Raw genomic sequence first — 24,653 nt, forward strand, 5'->3', positions numbered from 1 at the left:
TTTCAGTTCTTGTAATGCTAGTTGGCATTCCGGTGTCCAAGCGAAGTCGTTCTTCTTTTTGAGTAGAGAGAAAAATTTGTGGCTTCGATCTGATGATCTCGAAATGAATCGGTCTAGGGCTGCTATTCTTCCTGTTAACCTTTGTACAGCTTTCACGCTGTTCACGATGGTGACGTCTTCTTGCTATTCTTGCCATTGAAGACGTCACCAACTGCCAACTGCCATGACCAAATATCACAAATTTTCATTTTCTCAAAACCATCTGATCATCTTTAATTTTCTTTAATATGAATATCTTAATCACACTAATAAAAACAAATCTGATTATTTGAAAATTGGATTTACATATTTGTGTTTACCCTAAAAATCGGATAAAGTTGAATTTATGTATGGTTCTAAGGGCAAGTAGATTCCTCTGATATGAAAATAACAATGCACGTATTTATGGTGCAAAAATAGAAGATGATGAACAAAGATATTAGGTGAGCTTTAGAAAGATAAACACAATGAATTCTTAATCCCAGTGAAAAAGTGTCTTCTATTACAAACTCTCCTGGCTTTTATAGCCAAGGATTGCTACTTTATCTATAGCAACATGATGGAATAAATATTACTAGTGGAGGACTCATGATGGTATGTCTCCTCCTTAATTCCTGCAGAGATTCTCTCCTTTGGTGCGGTTGTAACAGCTTTTGTCTGTGAACTCGATACCGACTCGAGCTCGGTACCGGATCGGAACCTCGGCCTTGATTTCGAGCTAGGTGATCACTTTCGGGCATCGATGTTCGGGACCTGTATCGACCGATATTACCTCGGTCGATTCGAACGCCCGGGCTCGACGCCCCCATTTCGGAATTCGCTCGGGGTCTCCATGAAGGTACCCCTCGATTGAAATGCCATCATCGATCGATCTTCACGACCGAGGATCGGTTTTAACCGTATACAATTTGAAATGGATATTGTTTTGTCGTATTTCAGACAGTTGGTACCCGATGGCACCGTCCAACCCGTTTCTCTCTCGCAATGTTCGGATCAACCTCATCAACCGCCACGTGTCCCTAATTGAATAGGAAAGCTACAAAAACTTACAAATAAAAAACACCGGTCTATCCTTGTCCAATCACAAAAACGAAACGGTAAAAATCAACTGCCGTCTCCCCTTTGCTCCTCTCTCTCTCTTGTTTTTGGCATTTCTCTTCCTAGTAAGTCTAACTAAGCACTCACCAAATACTCCCCCATTTTTCTTCCTTTCTCCATTTTTATTCTTCGATCTTTACATTTACTGTGTTTTCCGAGCAGCACAAGTGTGTGTGTGTGTATATTTATGAGTATGTTGAAGAAGCTTGTCGAGAAGGCTTCTTTTGTTAAGAAGGTGAGTGATCTCTGTTATTACCTCTTTAACTTCACCTCTGGATCTTCTTTTTCTATTTCGATTCAGTTTTTTGAAATCAAATTTGAAGAGTCTCAGAGAAAATCCATGGATATATAATGTCACTGCCGATCATTGCTGAGATTTTACATTTCCAATTTGTTTTATTATAGTGCTAATCTCTTCTCGTTTTCTGTTTCCTCACTAATTTCAATGCTCAGTTGATTTTATATTGGTGTGTTTTAAATTAATAAGAAAAGAATTATTTTTGAATTTCAAACTGTTGTTGAGAAGCTCTTGAAGTTGGACTTGATTGATCTCGAAAGTTGTGAAGCATGACGCAATCACGCAATAATGTTAGGCTTTACTTTTGGTCCTAACTGTTAAGATAAGAATATCATTTTTTTGCACTACTTAAATTAGTCTTCATTTAGCAAAAGTACAGGAACTTCTGGAGTAACACTGCTAGTTTAGGAACTTTTGGATTTTAAATTAGTGTCTCTAAATAACAATATCCATTGTGTCTGACACTTCTATAGAAGTTGAGGAAAGAATCTTTTACTTCGAAATTTTTAAGAATCTGATTAATTATAGGTGAATAAAGACCCTTTTTGTAATGATATGAATGCATTTATGTTCCGTTGCTTTAGTAGTATGGGATCTCTATGTTGTTTTTGGAATCAGTAGTTTCTATTTGGGTCTCAAATATGGTTAAATACAAGGTTTCTAGATGTTGCATACAAGCTTTTAATTGGTGCCATTTTTGTTACAAAAATTAGTTGTTTTCAAGATTTTTTTTCTTTATCTGTAGGATTAACTTTTTTTTCTTTTATTTAATAAAAGAAGAAGCTGAATTAAGTGGTCGGTCTTTGTGGTTTAGGTAGGAGAGTGGAGTGAAACAATAATAACGGAAAAAGAGGCACGTAATCTTTTGTGAGTATGAACTATACAACTGCTGGTCGTAGAACAAGGCTAAGAGTGACGCTATTCTGCTTCCTTTTGTAGCCCTAGTTGGAGTGTTAGACTTACCAACCTCTCCTATTTTCACATTTTACAAAAACCTATGAATTTAGGACACATGTCGGGGGACATAATATCTGTCGGAGAAAAAGGAAAAAGGAAATTAATTCCTTGTTTACATCAGATATTTTTGCCACATTCACTCTTTAGCACGCAAAAGGCACAAGAGTGAAGAGTGGGGGATGTAGCCAGAGTCCACACGCAAATATGGACCTCCATAAATGAAGAGAAGTGGGCCGTGGGCCCTCGGCCCATGATTCCATTACGAGGTCCATGAACCTAAGAAACCTAAACATCTGGCAACACTTCTTCTGGGGGGTGCCGCGTGGAGGAGGGAGCAGGGCACCGGAGCTTCAGTTTATTAAAGATTTTTTTTTTTTTAATACTAAAATCGTTCACTTTTACTTGGCATATATATGAAAAATAGATTTTTATTTTTACTTGTCACTTTATGTATATCTAAAAGAAAATAAATTATTTTTTCAGTTATACACACAGTATTTATTACTCATTTTAAATTATTTTCTTAAATTTAATAAAATATACATCAATTAATATGAGTATCATTGTATTAAAAAGTCAAAAGTATTAGAGTAGCTATAACTTCGTGGGATGATTTAGACATTTTATTATTAGTAAAAAACAATTCGGATAAAATAAGGAAGCGTTGTTGTCTCGTCCACGTGGATCAACGGGCAAAGTACTAATAGATGTGCACTTTGTTTCCGACTTTAAATCTAGGGGCTAATATCCGGCCAACGCTATGTCTTTGAGCAAATTTTTGCTTTTGTTGTACGGAAAAGGGAAAAAATTTAGAACAATGATGAGGAGCCGACTGTTACAGTTGACGAGATTATTTCCTATTACACGGTTCTGGTTCCATAGATATAACAATCCTAAAAAAACAAAAAAGTTTGCTGCATTAACAGATACTAAAAGGAAAATGTCATGATTGGCGACGATGACATTTGCACCATTTGCAGGGAGCACATTGAGATTTTCTTGACTATGTAATAAGCAGTGACGTGTATTTTTTTAGGTTTTTCCTGTTTGATTAAGGGGAAAAAAAACAGATGAGGATCTTCTACTTGCTGATTAACGTTCTTATATATGAACTACTACCATGGTCTCGGTGAAATTAAATGAATCAAATGAAGATCTTTTACATTACCAAAGAGTTACAATAAACAGATGATCGTGTCAAATCTCGAGTTAAAGTTAGGAACTTGGTTAACGGAAACATAGTTGCATTGTATTGTAGTTTTACATATTGCTAAACGTTGTGTTGCAGCCTGGGGGATATTCAGATGGTCTGAAACCTGAACACATAAATCCCCGCTGTGTTTATCATTATGGCATCCCATCAGGATCTGTGCTATCAGCTTATGACTCCATTCAGAAAATTGTTGCTCTTGCTACCAAGTAAGTGTTGCGAAAATGTTACTACTATATTTCAGTGAGGCTAGGAAAAAACCAATCCCTTTAGGCCTATGACTCAAGGTGTTGAAAATTTCAATATTGTGTTTAATATGCAGAGATGGACGGATCAAATTATTTGGGAAAGATAGCACACAAGCTCTGCTGGTATCGTCAGATACCGTGTCGAGCAAACTTTTGCAGGTATGGATCTTGTGAACCCTGCAAAGAAATTTCTTCATTGACATGGAAATATGTGTAATATCATGAGCATGCATCTTGTGAAACTGATCTCTAATGAAAATGTTTTTTTACAAGTTTATGCTAATTTATTTTTTTGGTCTTGCAGTTTATGGAGAACCAAGGCCTCCTCATTAACATTAACTCCAATAATCGAATAGAGGCAAGTTAGCATACTCTATAAGCAGTACCAAAGTCTTTTCTCACTTTATTTTTCTAAGTAGGAGTTTTCTTTCCACTGTTGCTTTAAAATGTGGGAATTAACTGGGTTTGTTATTGTTGTTACTTTAAAAGGTTAACTTTCTCAGCTATATTTACTTGCTTGAGTGTGGCAATAACTGTGTTGTGAGACTAATAATTTAATAACTTGGTCATCATTAGGTCTGGGATGTAGAGCAGAGGTATTTGTGTAATGTTCAAGACTTCGACCGGGAAATCACTTCTTTTACAATCCTACAGCAGACTTCCTACCTGTAAGTGCTTTGACGGTACATCTAGGATACTCTGATTTGTATGCCTAGATTATGTGAGCCTGAGATTCATTGTGCTGTCCACAGGTTCCTTGGAGATTCATCAGGACATGTTTCAATTATGAAGGTTGTTAAAGCATCCTGTAATATAGAGAAAATGGAATATTGCATTCCTTTTTCAGCATCGCATGGTGAGACCAATTCTCTTTTTTATACATGTTGCTTATTCGTTGTTTCGATGTTGTTCATGCTAAAATTCAACTGCAGTTTACTCATGAAGTAAAGTTTCTTGAGAGATTCTCATATTTGTTTGTGATCACTAATGCTCGTCACTTGGTTCAGGGTTCGTGGATGAAAGTATACATATAAATGTAGATCTTTTTGTTTCAAATGTTAGCGACTTAGGGTACCGAAGTATTTGTAGTCAGAAACATTTACTGTGGATTAAATTTGACATTAAGGAACAATGGAAATACATTTTATAGATGGTTTGAAAGTTGTTCCTCCCCCTCCCCCACCCCCAAAAAAAAAAAAGAATAATAAGAGAATTGTTAAACAGATGGTTCAGTCACTATTCCATTCATAGGTCCTCAATCACATACCACCCCATGTTGGCCTGACAAATGATCCTCATTCAGGCCTATCAAATGAAGTAGCAGGGGACAACGCTGTAGCCCATATACTGCCTCAACCTGCTGCAGAAAGTAAGAGGTAACTTTTATGCTATATTTCTCAGTTTGATAAAGACCAGATCAAGGGACTCTATCCTTTGCAAAAGCTTAGTGCTGCTTTTGATTCAATAAAATTCATATTTATCAATTTTCAATCAATTTCACCTCAAAAAATATATAAGAGGTAAAGCTTCCTATTAATAGTTACCTCTCTTCTTTGCTGGAGACTTTGGTTTCATAACTCTTACTGTATCAGAAATACTGCTGATGGGAAGAAAGTTAGCATTACCCAAAATCTTATTATCATTGTTAGAAACACTACATTCTAGAAGTTACTAGCCATGCATATCTCAATGTTCAAAAAGTGGGTTCAGTAACTTTATCTGAAGTTCATTTTGTGAAACATAGGGGTTTCTGAGCCTATTCGAGTTGTACTTACCATATATGAGATGAGGCACTACTGATAACTTTGTCTGTTGAATTGTCCTCATACTGTATCATGTTGAACTGAATGTGCTTTTACAGACCAAGGTTTATTATGGTTTTGATGATTATATGGCGATTACTATGTTACTACACAACAATGACAACTACCCCTACTACGCCTCAGTCTCAAACGAGTTGGGGACTATGTTACTATACCTTTATGAAAAATTATTGTTTATGATTTTATCGCAGGGTGGCTATTGTTTACAAAGATGGTGTTATAATACTATGGGCAATTCGAGAGAGCAAAGCAATCTTTATAACTGGGGGGTGTCCTTTGCATTCTATGGGTAACGAGACAAAAAAAGCAACCACAGCGTGTTGGTGCTGCCCTTATGGAAGTAAACTAGTTGTTGGATACAGCAACGGGGAGATATTCATCTGGAGTATTCCAGCCACTTCAAATTCAAGCACAGATCAAGAACTTGAGGAAGTGCCTAGTGGAACTCAAAGTGCCCCTATTTGTAAACTGAATCTTGGATATAAATTAGACAAAATCCCTATAGCAAAATTAATATGGGCCTATGCAGAAGGAAAAGCAAGTCGATTATATGTTATGGGCTCCCCAGATTGTCAAGCAGCAAATTTGCTACAGGTTACTTTCTTTTATATATGTGTTTATGTTATTCTGTCACTCTTGCTTTCCTTGATGAATTCAGAGTTCGGACTCCAGTCCTCGTGTATAGCTGCCACTTCATTTTAGGTTAATTTGTTGTTGCAAATTGGTCACCACGTTTTCTTTTTCCAATCTGTTGCCATCTAATTATGCATTAGTCTAGGTTTCTCTCACTTCATTTGCAAGAATAGTCACTAAATAAGGCTAATTCAATGGTGATGGTTGCACACTCATCTCATCTTTTATTAGAACAACATTAAGTAGGTTATTTATATTGGATTACTCTCCTATTTTCATCCAATAGGCCTGCATTCACTCAAAGTCATACGATTTGTCATTTGGCACTTGGCAGGTAGTTCTACTAAATGAGCACACTGAATCTCGCACAATTAAGTTGGGACTTCACCCTCCCGAGTCTTGTCTGAACATGGAGATTATATCAAGCTTTCCTGCATTGAGAAAGAACATTAACAGTTCGTTACTTTTGGTATCAAAGTCTGGCCAAATTTACACATATGATGATTCTTTGATTGAAAGGTACCTATTACAGTACCAGTCTAGGTCACCACCATCACTTCCAAGGGAAGTGAGGGTGAAGCTCCCACTTGTTGATTCAAGCATCACCATTGCAAAATTTGTAGTAAACAATCCCTACATGTTGTTTTCCATGGATCAGGTGAGCATACTTATTCTTCATCTGATACATTTTACTTCTACAATTGTTTTTTCAATGCTATAATTATTGACATCCTTTTCTGGTTTTGCAGGACTATAGTAGCCTGATAAAAGATAGTATACCTCTTTTTCCATTTGAGAGGGCACAAAAAGATGGAACTGGTCCAAATTCAACTCAATTTTCCAAGGCCAAAAATGTATTCGTAAGTGGACACGATAATGGAGCCATAAACTTTTGGGATGTCTCATGCCCAAATCCACTTCCTATTGTTTCACTAACTCAGCAGGTAATGTAGCAAGAAATTTCTATTTTGGAATCTCGAAAGGCATTTTCTCTTTCTTGTTGGTCAACCTCAAGTTGTCGATAGACCATGTCGCAACAGAACCACTACTTATATTTGATTGGCCCCAAAGGTGTCGTTTTCGGGGATAGTAACATGTATCTCTTAGTTGTCTCAACAGCCTTAGTTTTTTCAGTTGTATATGCAAACAGTTAGTAGGAGGACTATCAATTTATAATCAATTCAATAATGTGAGCCCGTCAATCATGTTAACATTTAGCTTCTTCTGTTTATTGCCATTCGAATTTACTGTAACTTTAACTCTGCAGAGTGAGGACAACCTATCCTTAAGTGGTATACCATTAACGGCGTTGTGTCTTACCTCTGACTTACATATCCTCATCTCTGGTGATCAAAGTGGAACGGTAAGCCTACCTTTTATGGATATACCAAAATTGAAGGTATTTTCTGCATTCTGAGGGTCTTATTTAGCTGTATACTTGTCATGCAGGTACGTATCTATAAGTTCAAAACTGAGTTTTTTGCCCCCGACACCAGTTTTCTGTCTTTTCAAGGTATGAAGCATGAATATCAGCAAAAATGTGAGAATGTTACCAGACATTGTTGATTAGTTGAGGTGTATACTTTATTTCGTAACTTTCAAAATTACAGTGGACGTTTCTGTAAATTTTCATTTTATTGGGTCATAACTGCATTACAACATTGCCAACAACTACACCTCAATCTCAAATAAGTTGATTCGGCTATATGAATCCTCACTTCTCCATTTAAGCCCATCTCATATCATCTTATTACCAGATAAATTAAAAGTGAATTAAAATAAAAGTGAGCATAACTGCATTGATCTCCTAAACGTAAATATACCCTATTTTCTTTACTTTATGTAAGCAAATGAATCCAGAATCAGCAGAAAGAATGAACTGTTGACTTATTCATGCTATTCACAGTAGGTTCAAAGAAAGGAAGCAACCCAATCCAGAGTGTCAAGCTTGTTAAGGTTAATGGAGCTGTACTTTCTATAAGCACCAGCCAGGATTCTAAGTATTTTGCTGTTGGCTCTGACCAAGGATATGTAAGCTTCTGCTTCCATTTTTCTTCCAGCTATACAATAGGTTTTCTAGCAATTTATCCTGCACCTCTCTCCTTCCAACATAAATGTTGGTCCCGATCATTTGGGAATGATGCCACTCTAGTAAGTTTGTAAGATTATGTGCAGAATGTGTATTGTATATCTCAGAATTTTAGGTTGACTATTATTGTTAATTCGGTGTGATATGAAGGTTCTCTTGTATGGACGAGCATCGAAGCGTTTAACTGAAAGCAGCTTGTGTGAATGTGTGTGTGTGTGTGTATGTTTAGATACTACATTTTTCAGCTTGATTTGAACTTTTTTGAAGGCTCTAGTCATTCTGAGGTTCTGACAAGTACCCTAATTAAAAATGTTTGGCGCCTTCAATACAAAGCTCCCAGTTACCTGTTTTCCTGTGGTTGTAGAAAGGGGAGCGTGCGACATACTGTAGATGCTTTTCAAGTCTACCATTCAGATTAAAAGATTGAGTGTTTGAAGTCCCACAATTTGTGGTATGCAGGTAGTATTAATTGATTCCGACAGCAAAACCATGCTGTATCAAACACATATTGCCAGTGAAATCTGCGCTGGTGTCATCTCTATGCAGTTCAACACGTGCAGCTTGCATGGATTCGACAAGAATATCTTAGTGGTAGCGACAAAAGATTCATCAGTGTTGGCCCTTGAGACAGAAACAGGAAACATACTAAGCCCTTCCATGGTCCATCCAAAGAAACCCTCCAGAGCTTTATTTATGCAGATTTTGGGTACTTAACCATAATTTATAGAATCTGTTGTTCCTATTCTTGGCAAAGCTTGCTCATGAACGTTTAAAATTAGCAAATATTCATGTATTTCCTATTTTCTAACTTTTCTGCAGATGGACAAGAACTGTCCGGTCGAGGATTAAGCATTTCAGATGGTATAGACATGATTAAGGGGAATTCGGATAATAGTGCATCAAAGCAACCAGTAGTATTGCTCTGTTCTGAAAAAGCTTTGTATGTGTATTCCTTATTGCATATTGTTCAGGTGAGTGTCAATTTGTCTTGTGGGCATATATAAAACGAGCATGCAATCCATCTCACCGTGTATTCTCTTTGCGTACAATTATATTCAGGGTATTAAGAAAGTATACTACAAAAAGAAGTTCCATTCATCTCTGTGTTGCTGGGCATCAACATTTGAGACACCTGAGCCTGGCCTTATGCTTCTCTTCTCCAACGGAAAAATTGAGATTAGGTGACGTCTCTTCCAGTGATGTGACCAGATATATGAGAATTATTGTGCTCCATAATATTATCATGAATAGATCCTCTATTGGTGAATTCTGTCATGGATCATACAAGGTTTTTACTGGCTTAGAAATGTTTCTTTCAGTTCTAGTTCAAAAGCATACTATGGCGTACTAGATCTCTAAACCATTAGATCCTTCTGAGGGACAAGAATGTAATGCTGTGGAACATGTAGATTTTGCCTCTTCAAAGAGAGCTTATCAGTTTGCATTTTTATTATTTCCTTTTGAAGTCCTGTTGGGTAACCGACAAAGTGCACTTAAATGTAAACTGATGAGTGCCCGCTAGAAGCCTGTGGCATCTAACTTGTTTTTCTCTCTCAGTTTCTCTAGTTATATCCACTGAAACAAGGGGAAAATTATCTATATCCTGCTGAGTTTAGTCTTCAAACTTCAGGTCTCTCCCAGAGTTGTCCCTTTTAAAGGAAACTTCAGTTAGAGGCCTCATACTTTCGCCGCCAAAGGCAAACTCCATTGCTGACCATTCGATATGCGCTTCAAAAAATGGTGAACTCATAGTGGTATAGCACTGATACTTTAGGCCTTTTCCACTTCTAATAAGTTTATATGCCTTTATTTTCTGACTTGAACTCCAAATTTTTCAATATGACTAGGTTGACACGGATCAAGAAATGTTCTTCGTCTCAGTTCCCTTGCAAAATGATACTTTCAGGTGATAACAAAATCTTTTTTTTTATTTGACAGCCCTGCTTTCTTCTTGCTTATTCCGTCTGCAACTCCTAAGGAGGAATTGTCTAACATAGTTGCCCACCACCACCACCACCACACACACACACACACCTCCTTCACTTCCCGCTCTCCGGTGGGAATTCAATTATGTTCTAAGAAATACAGAATTGCCTGCAATCCATAGTATATTCAGAGTATTGCTGCGCATGATATTCCTCCATGACAGGTTCCTGGACTTTGCTTCCCAAGTTTACGATAGAAATCTAGTGGTTGAACCAGGGCAGATCCCTGCACCCATCATCCACAAAGAAAAGAAAAAGGTTGGGGTTCTCCAAACTCTGAAATTTTAGCTAAACCTTTTAGTTCATTATTAAATAATTTCTTTTACATTCATGACTATAGGGAATTCTTGGATCTGTTTTCAAAGATGCCAAGGGAAACAAGGCAAACAATGTGCCTGATGCCGGAGTTGAAAATGCAAGAGCAAGTATTGAAGAGATGTCCGCAATGTTTTCAGTTGCCAACTTTCCATCAAATACACAAAGCGAAGAGAAGTTAGGCAGCAATGAAAAGGATGCTGACTTGGATATAGGTACTTTTTGTCTCTTATAACGGTTGTCCGTTTTTCATCAATCACTTCTTCCATTGAACTGAAGTACCTTGCAACCACATGATAAGGGCAAGAACCTACATAATGCTCCTCTCAGACTGCACTGAAAATCAGACGCAGAAGAAAGTGGAAGTAGGGAGCAGTGAACAAATAAGAACCTTAAAGAATTACAATTTAACTTGCTGAACTTTATATATTCATGAATACCTGAAAGGTTTAGTTGATGAAAGTCTGGAGAGCATTACTTTAAAGAGTTGCTCATTATTTTCCCTTTGAGAGGATCTTAAGTGCTTTTCAAAATATACAACTACCTGATGCTAACTTTATATTTTCCTTTAAAGATGACATTGAAATTGAAGATCCAGGAGAGAAACAGAAGTCAAATCCAATGGTAGCAGCATTAAACAAGCAGAACATTACAAATACATTTCAAGCTCTGAAAGGTAAGTTGGACTGGAAAAAATGATAGTTATTAACATGTTTCCATAGCTGCACCACAACGCATATCTGTCTATACGTGTATAATATAGAAGTGTCGTAACACTTTCAACTTTCTACTGAGTCATGTTAATGCTGTGTGACAAGTCACTAGTTATAAGGTTTTCCATCAGTCTTTTAGCTAGCTTCTTTACTAAGCTAATAATGGTACTGAATGACCACTAGTTCTGTACCATTTTCATTCTAAAAAAAATAGTCTCTTACCATTTTAAAATGTCTTCTAGAAATCATTGTTCTTCTTTTACAGGAAAATTTATGCACATGAAGGTAAAAAATAATAAAGCCCCGACAAATGATGCACCACAAGATGACAAGGCAGATAGTGTTGATCAAATTAAGAAAAGATATGGATACACTTCTGGTGTAAGTATCCTTTCCTGCATTCACAGTCTATTTTGCTCAAGAAGGGAGGGAATTGAAACTGTTTTGTCTAATTGAGAGGGGAAGTTGAAACAATATACTTGTTGAAAGTGAATACTAGTTTTTTTCACTTGGCGTCCTCTTTTACTTCCTAAATATCGGGAGAGTAAACTTACCCTCCATCTTTTACGTCATCTTTTTGTTATTTGACTGAGATTTTGATATGCAAGTAGCTCCATGGAAGCCCGCAATTTAATTAAAGTTTCCTACTATGATTGCAGGAACCCAGTGCTGCAGAGGCAGCAAAGTCAAAGCTCAGTGAAAATCTGAAGAAGTTGCAGGTACTAAAGGATACTTTACTTATAAATTAAAAAGGCTACTATGTCTGATTATTTAGGCTTATCTACTTATTGATAGTACCTCCATCCAAAGATAGAGAAAAGCAAAACAAAAAGGCACTGAAATTTTGTAAATTGCATGGGCAGGGCATCAACATAAGAAGTGCTGAGATGCAGGACACAGCTAAATCCTTTTCTTCCATGGCTAAAGAGGTGTTGCGATATGCTGGAAATGACAAAGCAAACTCATGATTGGTTCACTCTACACGTAAAAATGTGTTTGCTGAAACTGTATATTAGATTACAATTCTGAGTATGTTGCCAGATATCATCTATTGTTCCTTTTTACGGGCTTGGAAGTTTGAGATTTTCTTGTTTTCTTCCTTCTACTTAATATGTAAATAGTTATCACAAACCCTTGGGCATGTTCATACATATGCACAATGTTTGATATGATTCTTTTATAGACGTAGGAGGGTGAACAATGTTTCCTTGTTTGAAGTTATATAGATGCTTGGGTAGAAAGTTCATATTTGTAAACTTAAAATCTATTAATATATTCAAATTTGCAGCTCAACTACCATCATATGACAATCAAGTTAATACCCAGATAATTACACACTGCCATATTGGAAAAAAGACAAATATGAATGATTGGTCGACTCAGAAGAAACTACCGAAATCGTCCAATATGACAAAGTGACAATATAAGCAATAATAGACCCTTGTACCACTCCTCAAGTAATGGAATATCTTAATGATAAAGCAGTTATGCTACTTTCCAGTGGCTATAATGACAACTTATACTACTAAATATCTGTCCCACGTTAATTCGTACCTGATAACTTCACCCTTTAAATAATAAAGATCATATAAGAGTACTGAATAATACAACCAAATAGTCCGAAGCAATTATTCATTTAGCCATTCTACAAAAATTTGGACAGCACATGGAAACGAGACTCAAACAAAGTAAACAAAGTAGACAATAGACAATAGTAAACAAAGTAGACAATCTGATAATCTGTATTATCAGATTACAGACATGTTAGACAATAGTAGTCACACTTCACCAAAAAGGCTAGACAAAATTTAACAAGACACCGCCTAAACCAACAAAGAGAACCAGAAGGATAAAACACTTTTTTCTCTAAAGACCAAACGTAAGAAATATTTTTGCAAACCTGTTATATCATGAAGAATAAGATCGTGCCCCAACGCCATAAAGAAATACAATAACAAACGCAAACAAAAGATATTTGCCATCAAACCATTGCATTATCACGAAACGGATTAGATGAAATGTATATGATACTACCAACAAAAGGAAATCCGTAGCTGAATTTTCCATTAAACACCACCAAAATAAAAATACATAAGCCGTTCGAGCTATCAAGTCAGCTCGTCTAAATTACCCTTATCCCGGTCCCAACTAAACCCCCCAAAAACAAAAAGAAAAAGAAACGAAACCTTAAAAAGAGGGCATCTATTTATCAAGGAAAGGGCTGAAAGGGATTCCTACATCAACTTTGCCATAATTTTCTGCAATTCAACAGCTATTCAGTTTTTAATCATCGTCCTCCTCCTGCAAAACAAATATGAACAAAACTCAACAATAAGTCTTCCATAATTCACCAAAATAATTTAACTAAAGTAAATTAGACTAATAAATGCAAAGGCAAACCTCTTCGCTTCCATCATCGTCCTCGTCATCATCATCATGAACCTCAGACTTTGACTTGTCTGATTCATCCTCTTCAGCATCACCAGCCTGTGTTGCACCGGAAAAAAAATGAAACCAAAAGGCTGAGCACAAACAAACACACACACACACACACTCACTCACTCTTCTCACTCTTTAGTTACATCAGTAGGATAAAATATTAACCTGTTTTCTGTTATAGGCATCCATGTTCTTTTGGTATTCAGCCTTTCTTTTCTCAGCCTTTGCCTGGTAAGGTGCTTTCTCCTAAATCACATTAACAAGCACAGACAAAGTTCAGTAAACAACTCAATTACTGAAAATCATGAAATCATAACCAATTTGAACATAAATTTTACTCACAGCCTCTGACAATTTTTTCCACGCGTCTCCACCAGCTTTACCAACCTATAATGATACCGATAGAAACATTAATTAAGAAAAAAAAAGTAAACAGAAAAACCGATGGCTACTGCGTAAAATAAGGTTTTGCTTAAGAAGAATAACTCACAGCGGCAACAGATTTGTTGTTTGGGTGCTTTTCCTTGTACGTCTTCCTGAACTCCTCCCTTTATTCATCAAAAAACAGAAGGAACACAATTAAATACAGCTGGTTTAAACAGAAAAAATCAACAAAAAGAACAGCGATTAGAAGCGTACATGAAAACGAAGAAGGCACTTGGAGGCCTCTTAGGCTTGTTTGGATCCTTCGCAGCTTTCTTCGCTTTCTTCGTCTCGGTAGCCTTCTTCCTTACTCCGAGCCTGTAACAATTCATCAAAAAAACAAATTATAATCAAAATTAATCCAACAAAATCAATCATAGAAGCACCTAAAGACCTAGATCTGAAACAATAACACGAAAAGAGAAGAAAACTCACTTGGAATCAGCTCCAGCCTTAGATTTACCTCCTTTCATGACGAAACCTGCAACGAAATTGCAAAAACCGGTGAGAATCGGTACTGAACCGGCGGAAAAGGTGAAAACTCGGCCGAGTCAGCGTCGTTAGGGTTACGTTACCTCTAGAGAGAAAAAACAAAGAGATGTATATTCCTTTGGTGCGTTGTGAGTGAATTGGGTGAGCGAAGGGGCGAGAGATAAGAAGCTTTCAAGTGAGGGACTGCAAAAGAATTTTGCACAGTGTAAAATCAAATCATAGAATGAAATTTGAAGTCCGGGGGCTGGTTTGGGCGGGATTTCGAAAATTCTTTTGCCACGTCATCGATCCGCGCGCTTCTGTTTATTGGATGTGGCGCTGTTCGCTACTTCTCTTTCGTATTGTTTTGGCTTCTCTTGGCTTTGTGTTTTCGTTGTGTTTGTTGTGGGGGAGGATTGTGGCCGTTGGATGGCCTGAGAGGGAAAGATTAAGACACGTGGCAGGATCCTGTAAGTCTGGGGCTTTTAGTAATTTGATCCACACGTGTAGGTGGGTTTTGTGGTGTAATGACAGAGTTAACCTTTTTTATTATGACGGTTCTGTAAAGGGGCGGTGTGGGTTTATTAAACAAATCTCGACAAGGGGAATAATTGATGCTTAGACCACGAGTGGTAGGGTTAGTCTAGTCATTTCACTAGCTGAAAGAATCTCTCATTTCCATTCATTTTCCTTCTTGCAATTGAAAAATATATATATTGTCTCATTTTCCATTTTTATCTACAACGTGAGTTGTTCTTGTTTTGCTACCAATAAATATATTTATACTAAAACTAATATTTTAATTAACATGCTAGTTCATTCTGAATTTACAATTGGGTAATGGTAAGACTAGCAATACACCTTTTTTACATCAAACGTGATCCCGAAGTCGAGGTACGAGTTCGACCGAATTCAGTAATTTTAATCTAAATATTTTATTTATTTAAAATATTTATTAAATATACATAAATTTTTAATTTATAATACAATAATTTAAAAAAATTAGAATCCGAACACAACAAATTCATATCCCGTTCCACATTTGCGTCATATGATCAAGTTGAAATAAGAGAATAGCACTATCACGTTAGCGGATAAAATAATACTATTGCGTTTCAAGTTCTTTTTAATATTTGAAGTCAACTAACTCGAAATGCAGTCAATTGCTGCCACTAAAATATGTAATTCATCAAAAAATTGAGTGTTAACTCACATGTAGAACTATTATAATGCATCTTGTATGTGGAAATAGGGGTGTACAAATAAAACCGACAAATCGTACCAACCCGATAATACGAGTCAAATCGAGAAAAAAAACTTGACTATGATTTGTTTTGATTTGATTTGGTGTTGGAAAAAAAAATCGATCGTATTTGGTTTGGTTTGGTTTTAACTTAAAAAATTCAAACCAAAATCAAATCAACCCGACATTATATGTATAGAAGTTTTAAATATATTTAATACATAAAAATATTTATGGTAGTATAGTTTATAAATATTTCTAGGTTTTTTCATAGTTTTATATTTTAACGTATTATTTCAAGCTTGGGCTTATAAGTTTTGGATGCTCCAAAAAGTTTTATAGTCCATAAATGTTAGTAACTCAAATAAATCCTAAACCAAAATCAAATTAATACTAATACTAATAAAATACATTCAATTGTACTACGAATGAAAATAGTATTGAATATCTATTTTTTAGTTTTTCCATGGTTTAGATAAAATGTATAACTTATTTTTCCTTTAGTGGTTAGTCATGTAAGTAATAGTACCTATTAGTCATAATTTTAAATTATATTTATTTTCATTATATAGTACCTATTAGTCATAATTTTAAATTATATTTATTTTTATTATGGCTTATTAGTAATATTTATTTTATGCGATTTTATTATCTTTATTGTTAAATATTTTAGTACAATGCTATGACTCATCTTATATTTATGTTATTTTATTGAAAAATATCTTATATAGTTCTGTCTTGCTAGGATTAAAGAAATATTTTGACCACAAATTTTACGTTTTGTGTTATGAAGATTTTATGGGGAAAAAATCAAAAATCCGAAAAATTCGAGAAAAATCGAGATTATATTATGTTAATTTTTATTATGGTTTATTAATTAGCAATATTTATTTTATCTTTGTTATTTAATATTTTAGTATAATGCTATGAATAATCTCATGTTATTATGTTAGTTTCTTGAAAAATACATTATATGTGGTTATATTTTACTAGGACTTAAGAATATTTGGATCATAAGTTACATATTTTATGCTATGAAGACTTTACCGGAAAGAAAATCCGAAAAACCCGAGAAAAAACGAGATTGAAAAATTCGATTTTGTTGGTTTTGTTTGGTTTATAAATTTAAAAATCCGACACCATTGATTTGGTTTGATAATTGAAAAATTCAAATCAACCCGACCTGTATGCACCTCTACTTCTAAGCTGAACTCCATTGCCTTCATTAGTCATTGGAGTTCTTGCAATTTACTTGGTTCGTGAACGGATGAAAGGTTTATTTGGCGTGTGGTCTTCCTTCATGAGATCTCCACATGGATCTCATTATGTGTTGAATTTGATCATTTTTAATCTTGTCTCGCTTTATATGATCGGACATCCATTCTAACATTTGCATTTTATGTGACAGTCATCTTATGGAGTACATGATATATATTGTTAGTTTGCTCATTTATAGATGAAGCAACACAAGCATATGCTTAATGACTATTCTTGTTATAAACCCGCAATCCATGATCATGAAAAAATAGCTTATATCTTCAATCATTATTTTCTCGCTAATGACGTCCTCTTCATACATGTATTATTATGGATTACTTTCTCAATCCCAATTTATGTGATATAGTTTGAATTTCGAAAGATAAACTTTTTAATTTTGACTGTAAATTCAGATATATAATTTTCTAAGTTTTTTTTGAAATACAATTTATGTTAGGATCAAAATAATTGGGCGTTATGCGGAAGCTAACAAAGTATATCTTCACTAACAATAATCAGACAGCAGAAGAAAAATATACCAAAAGAGACACAAGTATTTAATGTGGTTTAGTCAATTGACATATATCCACAAGTAGAGATGATCAATTTACTATATAAAAGAGAGTATAAAATACCGAGAGAACAACCTCACAAAGAGGCACGCACAAGTGTCAAGCTAACACTTGCCCCAAAAATTCTCCCAAACAAGACTCTCAAACCCCTTATGACTACATTGTGAATGCTATTAAATGAGAAAGGAGGATTCTTAATTTATAGAAGTCCAAAATATTTTCTTCCAAGAAAAAAGGACTAGATAAATTTTTTTTGTAAAAGGTAAAATAAATTATGGTAAATGTATTACTTTCCTTCAAGAGATATAAAAAACAGATAAGGTAAGAAAATATGGAAAAATACCTAATAGTGTGAAATATAATACTATTCCTTTTGTCCTAATTTATGTAACTGTATTTGAATTTCGGGAGTCAAATAAATTTTTTTTTGGTTGAGATCTTTTTCATATGCCTTTTAAATATATCAAATTACTAATTTTTTTGTGACCTATAATATTTTTTGCGTAGTTTTCAAATACGTAAACTGTTGGATATGTGCGAAAAAAGTCTCACATGAAAAGTAGAAAGAAAAAAAAGTTACTTATAATGAGTTGGATACTCTTAATATGGTATGAGTCCTTTCGAAAAAAACTGTGAGGGCTTGACCTATTCTTGATCATATAAATAATTTTCAAGGTGTTATTGATCAGCTGTCTGGAACGGGAGTCAATTTTGATTATGAGATAAAAGGATTTTGGCTTCTTAACACTGTAAGATTCTTGAGAAACATTTTCTTTGATAAATTCAGCTCTTGGTGGTAAGGTGACTGATGATAGGCTATAATTACGTATTTTAGTCGATTATTACACTCTAATTTACTGCACTTTAATTGAGTTTGAGCTTTAATCACTAGTGTTTTGCACTAATTGTGTGTTTTATGCCTTGTAGGAGTGATTCAGAACTATGTAGATGTTAGAGAATGAATTCAAGTGATTTGGAGCTTTGAAGTCTGAGTAACAATCCAAGTAATTAAGCCGGGATCGTGTTCGGGGATCAAATTTGATAGTTAAGAACGAACGAAGAATCGAGTAGGCATATTGCGCACTGTCTAGTAACATGCACATAACTTTTTGCTCAGAACTCCATTTGAGCTTCACAATATATGGTTAGAAAGTTAATTCAAAGAGCTATAACTTTCATGTTTTACATATTTCCAAATTCCAAACATAACAGGGTGAAAATGCGCCAAATTCCAAACATAATGGGGTGAGAACGGCGCGACAAGTGCGCGACCGCGCACTGGCCGCGGTGAGGCAGAAACTGGCCAAAATCCGCGGTCGCGGACATCCTGACCTGGAAAAGTTTCCTTTTTCGAGTAGGAGAAGGTATAATTATTTGTGCCCGACCCTACTTGGTATATATACATGAAAAATGGTATTTTGAGTACTTTTGACATATTTTTGACACAATTTAGACCTAAGGAGGCTAAGGAGACTGGGGATTCGATCTAAGGAGGCTAAGGAACACACTAGGAGTAAAGCGGAGAATTCTTCTACAAGTTTCTCACTTCCTTCTTCCTATTTCTATTATTGGTTATGAATTCTAGTATTGTAGTTATGCATACTATTATGAATAACTAATTTGTTATCTAAGGTTTTGATGGAACCTCTTGGAGGATGAATTCTTGTTATGTTTTAATATAATTTAACCTTTGAATTTGTCTATTTGTTCAACTACGTGCTTATTTCAGTTGATTGAATGGCCATCGTTTGACTGTGCCTATTTATTATGTGTTGCTTGAGAAAGGATACATATTTAGGTGGTTGTTGAACAACGTCACTCCTAACGTATGTGAGAAATCAATACATCGGGTTTAAAGGTAGGTTTAGAAATAACAAAACTTTGACGTGGTTATAGTGAGCTGTTTGGTAAAGCCAACTAGCGTAGTTCGAGAGAATATGCCTAGTCAATTATTGTAGTTGCTCGAGAGAGAATCACGGCACCTAAAGTACTCACGATCAGTAGAGAATACATAGGCGAAATTATAGGAAACATAGCGGGAATGATTCCGACAATTGGAAAAATCATAACTCTAGACCTCTTGAATTTAGTCTCCAACCCTTAGTATCTTTAGTTGTTAATTTACTGATTTAGTTTATTAGTTAATTAGTTAAATATAAGAATCTTAATATTTATAACTTAGGAATTGTTCAAACTTGTCTTCTTAGTGGTAGTCAACAACTATAGCTAAGCCTTAGTTCTATGTGGGATTTGACTCCGGACTTATAAACTGAATTATATTTGTAGCGACCGCTTATCCTTTTTAGGATTAGAGTTGGGCGTGACCATGGAATAAGCCAAGTATAAGGCCCCGTGAAAGTTTTTCTAAAAACTGGGGTTCTGTGATGTCGGGGCAGGCGTAGAGGTTAATAATAGTAGAAATTCTTTGTTTCGGACTTTTTAGATTGAACAGTTCGTTAGGGAGTTGAAGGAAAATATTTGGCAGATATAAGCATTTTTGCGACCCATTATGCGGCCGCAAAATGATCGGAGAGTGAGGCAGTTTTTCTGAGTCATTTTGATGTCATTTTTGTGGCCCATTATGCCACCGCATAACCATTTTGCGGGCCGCACTCTTGTCGCACAATCAGCCTTGGAGTTTTGCGGAGGGAGGTTCTGCGGCGCATTATGCGACCGCATAACAGGTCTACGAGGCCGCATAGTGACCGCAGACCCAGTAAGTTTCTTTCCAGTCTTGGCACCCAATTTGTGCGGCCGATATGCGGACCGCATATCCATTCTGTGGTCGCACATATCCTGTCCCGGAGCTTCCTTTTTGGGAATTTTTAAACCCGGCCCTTCTTCATTAAAACTTATACCATAGCCCATTTTGAGCACATTTCTGATATTTTTAGAGTGAGAGAGAGTTCTTAGAGTGGGGGAGTAACCTTTAACCTATTATCCATCAATTCTTGCTCAGTCAGTAAGGATTAACAAAGCAAGTCTTCATCCTAAAGGTAAGAATCTATGCCCTAACTCTCAATTTCAAAAATTTACAAAAAATGCGATAATTAGAGAGATAATTTTTGGGTATTGGGGTTGTTGTCTTGCATGCATGTATTCTTGAAATATGCGGGAAGGTTGTGAGCTAGAAATGGTAGAGAATGGGTTGGGGAATGATGGAATCTTTCACAAAAGGGCCTTAAGAACATTGATGCACACCTAGTGTTTGATAATATGTTCAAATGAGCTAGAATCATGACCATCTTCCTAATTTTTTGTCCAACTTGTTATAATTGTAAAATAGATCGAAGTGCTAAGAATTATGGAACGTTTTAGAGTTTAAAGGAAGCTCAATTGAGGTATGTTGGCTAAACTTTATCTCTTAGAATCGAATTCCATAATGTTCCCGTGAGTTTTAAAATATGGGTTGTGTATTAAAATGTTATGGCTTTGAATCGTATTTCAAATGAAAGTTAGTATGCCAAATTGTGCGAGAAAATCTCAATATTCTTAACTCTTAATTGCTCGTATATGTATCTAAAGTCTTGATTGGAAATATTTTATTGTTGATAACATATAAAGGTGGCTGAAAATGAAATAATTGAATTGGGGGATATAGTGTGTGGCCAACGTGAAAAGAATTTAAGTTATGATTGTGGCTGGTAGTGAAAATAATCTGAGAAAATGCGATAAAGAATATGAAATGCGCCTCGACTCAATTGTTTAGAAACGATTTCGAAAATATAATTGCCTAAAAACTTTTGTACTAAATTCATGCCCATAAGTGTATGCTTTAACTAATACTTTGCTTTTATAAATATATCCAGTATGCTTCGAGTTCTTACATACTCGGGTGTTGAAATTGTATATTGTCATTTCTGGGAAGGAGTATTGCAAGAATAAATGGTGTATTGATTGCTTATGATTTTGATGTGTGCTTGTATTGCTGGTCAGTATACCCCATTATTTGGGAAGAAACCTTTTGCGTTTAAAGTTCCCATTACTAATAAATTTGAGTTATATGATTGCTGGAATATAATATATGTTGATATTTGATGGTGATCTTTGAAATTGAAAGAGATGAAACTGTGGAATATAAAATACGATCACCGTGCCAGGAATAAATATTATTGTGAATGGCCAAATGAGCCAAGGAAATATTGTTATTGTGAGTGTCTGGAAATACTAATAAGAATTTATACAATGTGAAAGTTGTTGAGGCGAGTACAATTGTATTTATGTTACCTTTGTGTGCAAATCAAATAAAAAATATTTTTGGGAGCATCATTAGCAAAACCGATGAAAGGTGGGTCATAAGGCCTACACCTGAAACTACACATGTCGGTGTAGTGGTGGATTGTGATTATTCCCCTTATTTGGGATGTAATTGAAATATTGGAGAAAATTATGATATTATTCCCCTTAATTTGGGATAAAACTAGTAACAATTGTGGATTGGAAAAGTCAACCCACATGTGGAAAGGCGGCCTAGCTGATCGGGTGGAGATCGGACGCCATGTTGCGCATATGGTGGTACTACTCTTGGTAACAAATTTCTTTCGCTTCACTCGTCAAATCACATTGTTCGTGGGGAGATGGCCTAGCCGATCGGGTGTGATCAGACTCCGTGCTAACAAAGACGGTGGTATATCGGTGCTAATGATCTCCCAACTAAAATTGTATATGAAATTCGTATTTTGAAAATTATTATGTTTTAACTGGACAATTGGATATTGTTGATTGTGACTTGTTGTTTCTATGTGTTGTCTTTTCTTATATAGTCATTCTATTTTGAAAGAGAATTTTTAGCTTTACATACTAGTACTATTCGACAGTACTAACGTCCTATCTGCCGGGGGCGCTGCATCTTTAATGGATGCATGTGGATCCACAGCAGGCGATATTTATCTGTGATAGCGGTACAATTTCTTCAGCTGACTTGGTGAACCCCCTTCATTTCGGAGGTCATGCATCTTTTGTTTCTCACGCACTGTGTTTTGAGGTATAGCCGTGGCCTTATTGCCGGCATTTCCCTATTACTCTTCTATTGTACTTATAGGCTCCGTAGACAGGTTGTGGGTTGTGGTTGAAATTGAGAATTGAACTGGAAATGTTGATATTTGGAAATCATATTTTTATTTTCATTAATTCTATAAACTCGTAATATTTTGGAAATTATGAATGAAACTGCTAATGGAAATGAAAAGGAAGTTGTTAATAAAATCTTCTCGGTATTTGATTAATGGAGTACATCTCCTATTTATTCATAGATGAGTTTGGGTAGAAGGTAATCAAAGAGGCTTGCTCGGCCGGGTTCTCTCGGTTGAGCGCCGGTCGCGCTCTCCAAGTTTGGGGTGTGACACCAAGAGTCTGTGTTGAATGAGGAAGCAAGAAGAAAATCGTAAGGTTTGTCCTCACATGCAGATGTTTTGGTTACATAAGACTGGGAGAGAGATAGAACAAGAAGTATGAGGAATAAAGGTAAAGGTAAAGGTAAAAGTAAAAGTAAGTCAAAATCCAAATACCAAAATTATTCGTGCAACATGGCAAAAAAGGATATATACTGGAAAGTTTTTCTATAGGTTGAAGCAGAACATTAGAGAAGGAAAGAAAACTGAAAATAACAAGAACAATATTGTTGATACTGTTCGAGATGACCTTCTCTTTGCTTATGATGAAAACATCATCAATTTGGTATCACATGAGACAAGTTGGTAACTAGATTATGGAGCTACCTTACATGCTACACCAAGAAAAGACTTTTTCTCATCTTATACTCTTGTTAACTCTGGAGTATTAAAGATGGGCAATGCTAGTGAGGTTAAGGTATTTGGTGTTGGCACAGTTTGTTTGAAGACCAATACTTGTACAATGTTAGTTCTTCAGAATGTTAAGAATGCTATAGACTTTCCTTTTCATATGATTTTCGCAAAAATATTACATGGTAAAGGTTATTATAATGCCCTCTTTAATGGCCAATGGAAGCTCACCACGTGCTCATTAGTAGTGGCTCGAGGAGTTAAGTCTTCTCATTTATATGTGACACATGACTGTATTTTGAATGACTCCATAAATTTAGTGAAAAGTGATTGCCTGAGTCATATAAGCTCAGAAAATTACGTGTCTGGATAAGAAAAAATTATTTTCTAGAGTGAAACAAGCACCAATTCCTTATAAGTAATTTCTTTTTCTTTTTGACTTGTCATGTGAGACTTTGTTCACGCACACAGAGAAGAGACTGTGTATAGTCTTTGAAGTTATGGGTAAAGATAGTAAACCAGCTCATAGAGGGACAAAGGCACTAAGTAGAGCCACATGCCTTTACTCCGTCATCTACATACTCGTCTTGTCAAAGTATTGGCTTTAATACTATGAGCTCCTTATAAGTAACTTCTTTTTCTTTTATGCTTTCTATGTGAGACATTGTTCACACACTCAACACATATGAAGCCATTTTTATTTAGCGGGATATAAAATCAAATTGGTTCTTTGGCTCAATTCTGATTTCCCCATTTTTTTTTCACAAATTTCATCATAATATCACAATAAGTTGCACCACTTTAAATATTTCGCTATAATCTTTATAAGTTGGAATAAAAGCACTTGCTCCACTCATTATCGCTGCCTTGCCAACTTCAGAAATGAAAACATATCTTACTACTTGTTTGTTCTGTCATTCCACATAATAACTTATGTAACTAACAAAATAGATACATATTTTGTAATAATTAATCATTTGTTCGATTTTAAAAAAATAATTCTATACAAATATATATATATATATATATATAGTGCGTAGAATCGTTTTATGTAATTTGTTTGTTTGATACCAAGTCAAATTAAAATTTGTCAATTTTT

At 35.5% G+C, this 24,653-nt stretch overlaps 2 protein-coding genes across 5 annotated transcripts; one reads left to right on the forward strand and one right to left on the reverse strand.

The window, feature by feature from the left end:
• Positions 1-1,089: 1,089 nt before the first annotated feature.
• Positions 1,090-12,701, forward strand: LOC107829965 (uncharacterized). Of its 4 annotated transcripts, none has more exons than XM_016657431.2 (25): positions 1,090-1,202; positions 1,300-1,372; positions 3,681-3,811; positions 3,925-4,009; positions 4,155-4,208; positions 4,427-4,518; positions 4,603-4,706; positions 5,154-5,226; positions 5,865-6,267; positions 6,641-6,964; positions 7,056-7,250; positions 7,574-7,669; positions 7,756-7,819; positions 8,213-8,337; positions 8,855-9,101; positions 9,215-9,366; positions 9,455-9,576; positions 10,026-10,149; positions 10,243-10,301; positions 10,545-10,638; positions 10,721-10,910; positions 11,270-11,371; positions 11,674-11,789; positions 12,068-12,127; positions 12,272-12,701. In XM_016657431.2, exons 2-25 carry the CDS (start codon positions 1,325-1,327, stop codon positions 12,374-12,376), a joined length of 3,165 nt encoding a protein of 1,054 aa, XP_016512917.2. In that variant the 5' UTR covers positions 1,090-1,202; positions 1,300-1,324; the 3' UTR covers positions 12,377-12,701. The 4 variants fall into 4 exon arrangements, with proteins under 4 accessions (XP_016512917.2, XP_075091266.1, XP_075091267.1 ...); XM_075235166.1 differs by having other exon boundaries at positions 1,120-1,202; positions 8,216-8,337; XM_075235165.1 differs by having other exon boundaries at positions 1,109-1,372.
• Positions 12,702-13,447: 746 nt separating this feature from the next.
• LOC107829967 (HMG1/2-like protein) lies at positions 13,448-14,971 on the reverse strand. Its single transcript, XM_016657433.2, has 8 exons — positions 14,846-14,971; positions 14,706-14,751; positions 14,487-14,588; positions 14,338-14,395; positions 14,190-14,234; positions 14,013-14,093; positions 13,809-13,895; positions 13,448-13,709 (listed from the first exon to the last, which is right to left on the reverse strand). Exons 2-8 carry the CDS (start codon positions 14,741-14,743, stop codon positions 13,692-13,694), a joined length of 429 nt encoding a protein of 142 aa, XP_016512919.1. The 5' UTR covers positions 14,744-14,751; positions 14,846-14,971; the 3' UTR covers positions 13,448-13,691.
• Positions 14,972-24,653: the final 9,682 nt, after the last annotated feature.

Source organism: Nicotiana tabacum, chromosome 17 (genome assembly GCF_000715075.1).
Source record: "Nicotiana tabacum cultivar K326 chromosome 17, ASM71507v2, whole genome shotgun sequence".
NCBI lineage: Eukaryota > Viridiplantae > Streptophyta > Magnoliopsida > Solanales > Solanaceae > Nicotiana > Nicotiana tabacum.

Excerpts from the sequence above, each read along its gene's own strand:
- LOC107829967 (XM_016657433.2), bottom strand. The coding sequence starts at position 14,743 with ATGAAAGGAGGTAAATCTAAGGCTGGAGCTGATTCCAA. Across the intron at positions 14,589-14,705 it reads AAGGCTGGAGCTGATTCCAA|GCTCGGAGTAAGGAAGAAGG; the intron begins GTGAGTTTTCTT and ends GAATTGTTACAG. Across the intron at positions 14,235-14,337 it reads ACAACAAATCTGTTGCCGCT|GTTGGTAAAGCTGGTGGAGA; the intron begins GTGAGTTATTCT and ends GTATCATTATAG.
- LOC107829965 (XM_016657431.2), top strand. The coding sequence starts at position 1,325 with ATGAGTATGTTGAAGAAGCTTGTCGAGAAGGCTTCTTTTGTTAAGAAG. Across the intron at positions 4,209-4,426 it reads ACTCCAATAATCGAATAGAG|GTCTGGGATGTAGAGCAGAG; the intron begins GCAAGTTAGCAT and ends GGTCATCATTAG. Across the intron at positions 12,128-12,271 it reads AAAATCTGAAGAAGTTGCAG|GGCATCAACATAAGAAGTGC; the intron begins GTACTAAAGGAT and ends TTGCATGGGCAG.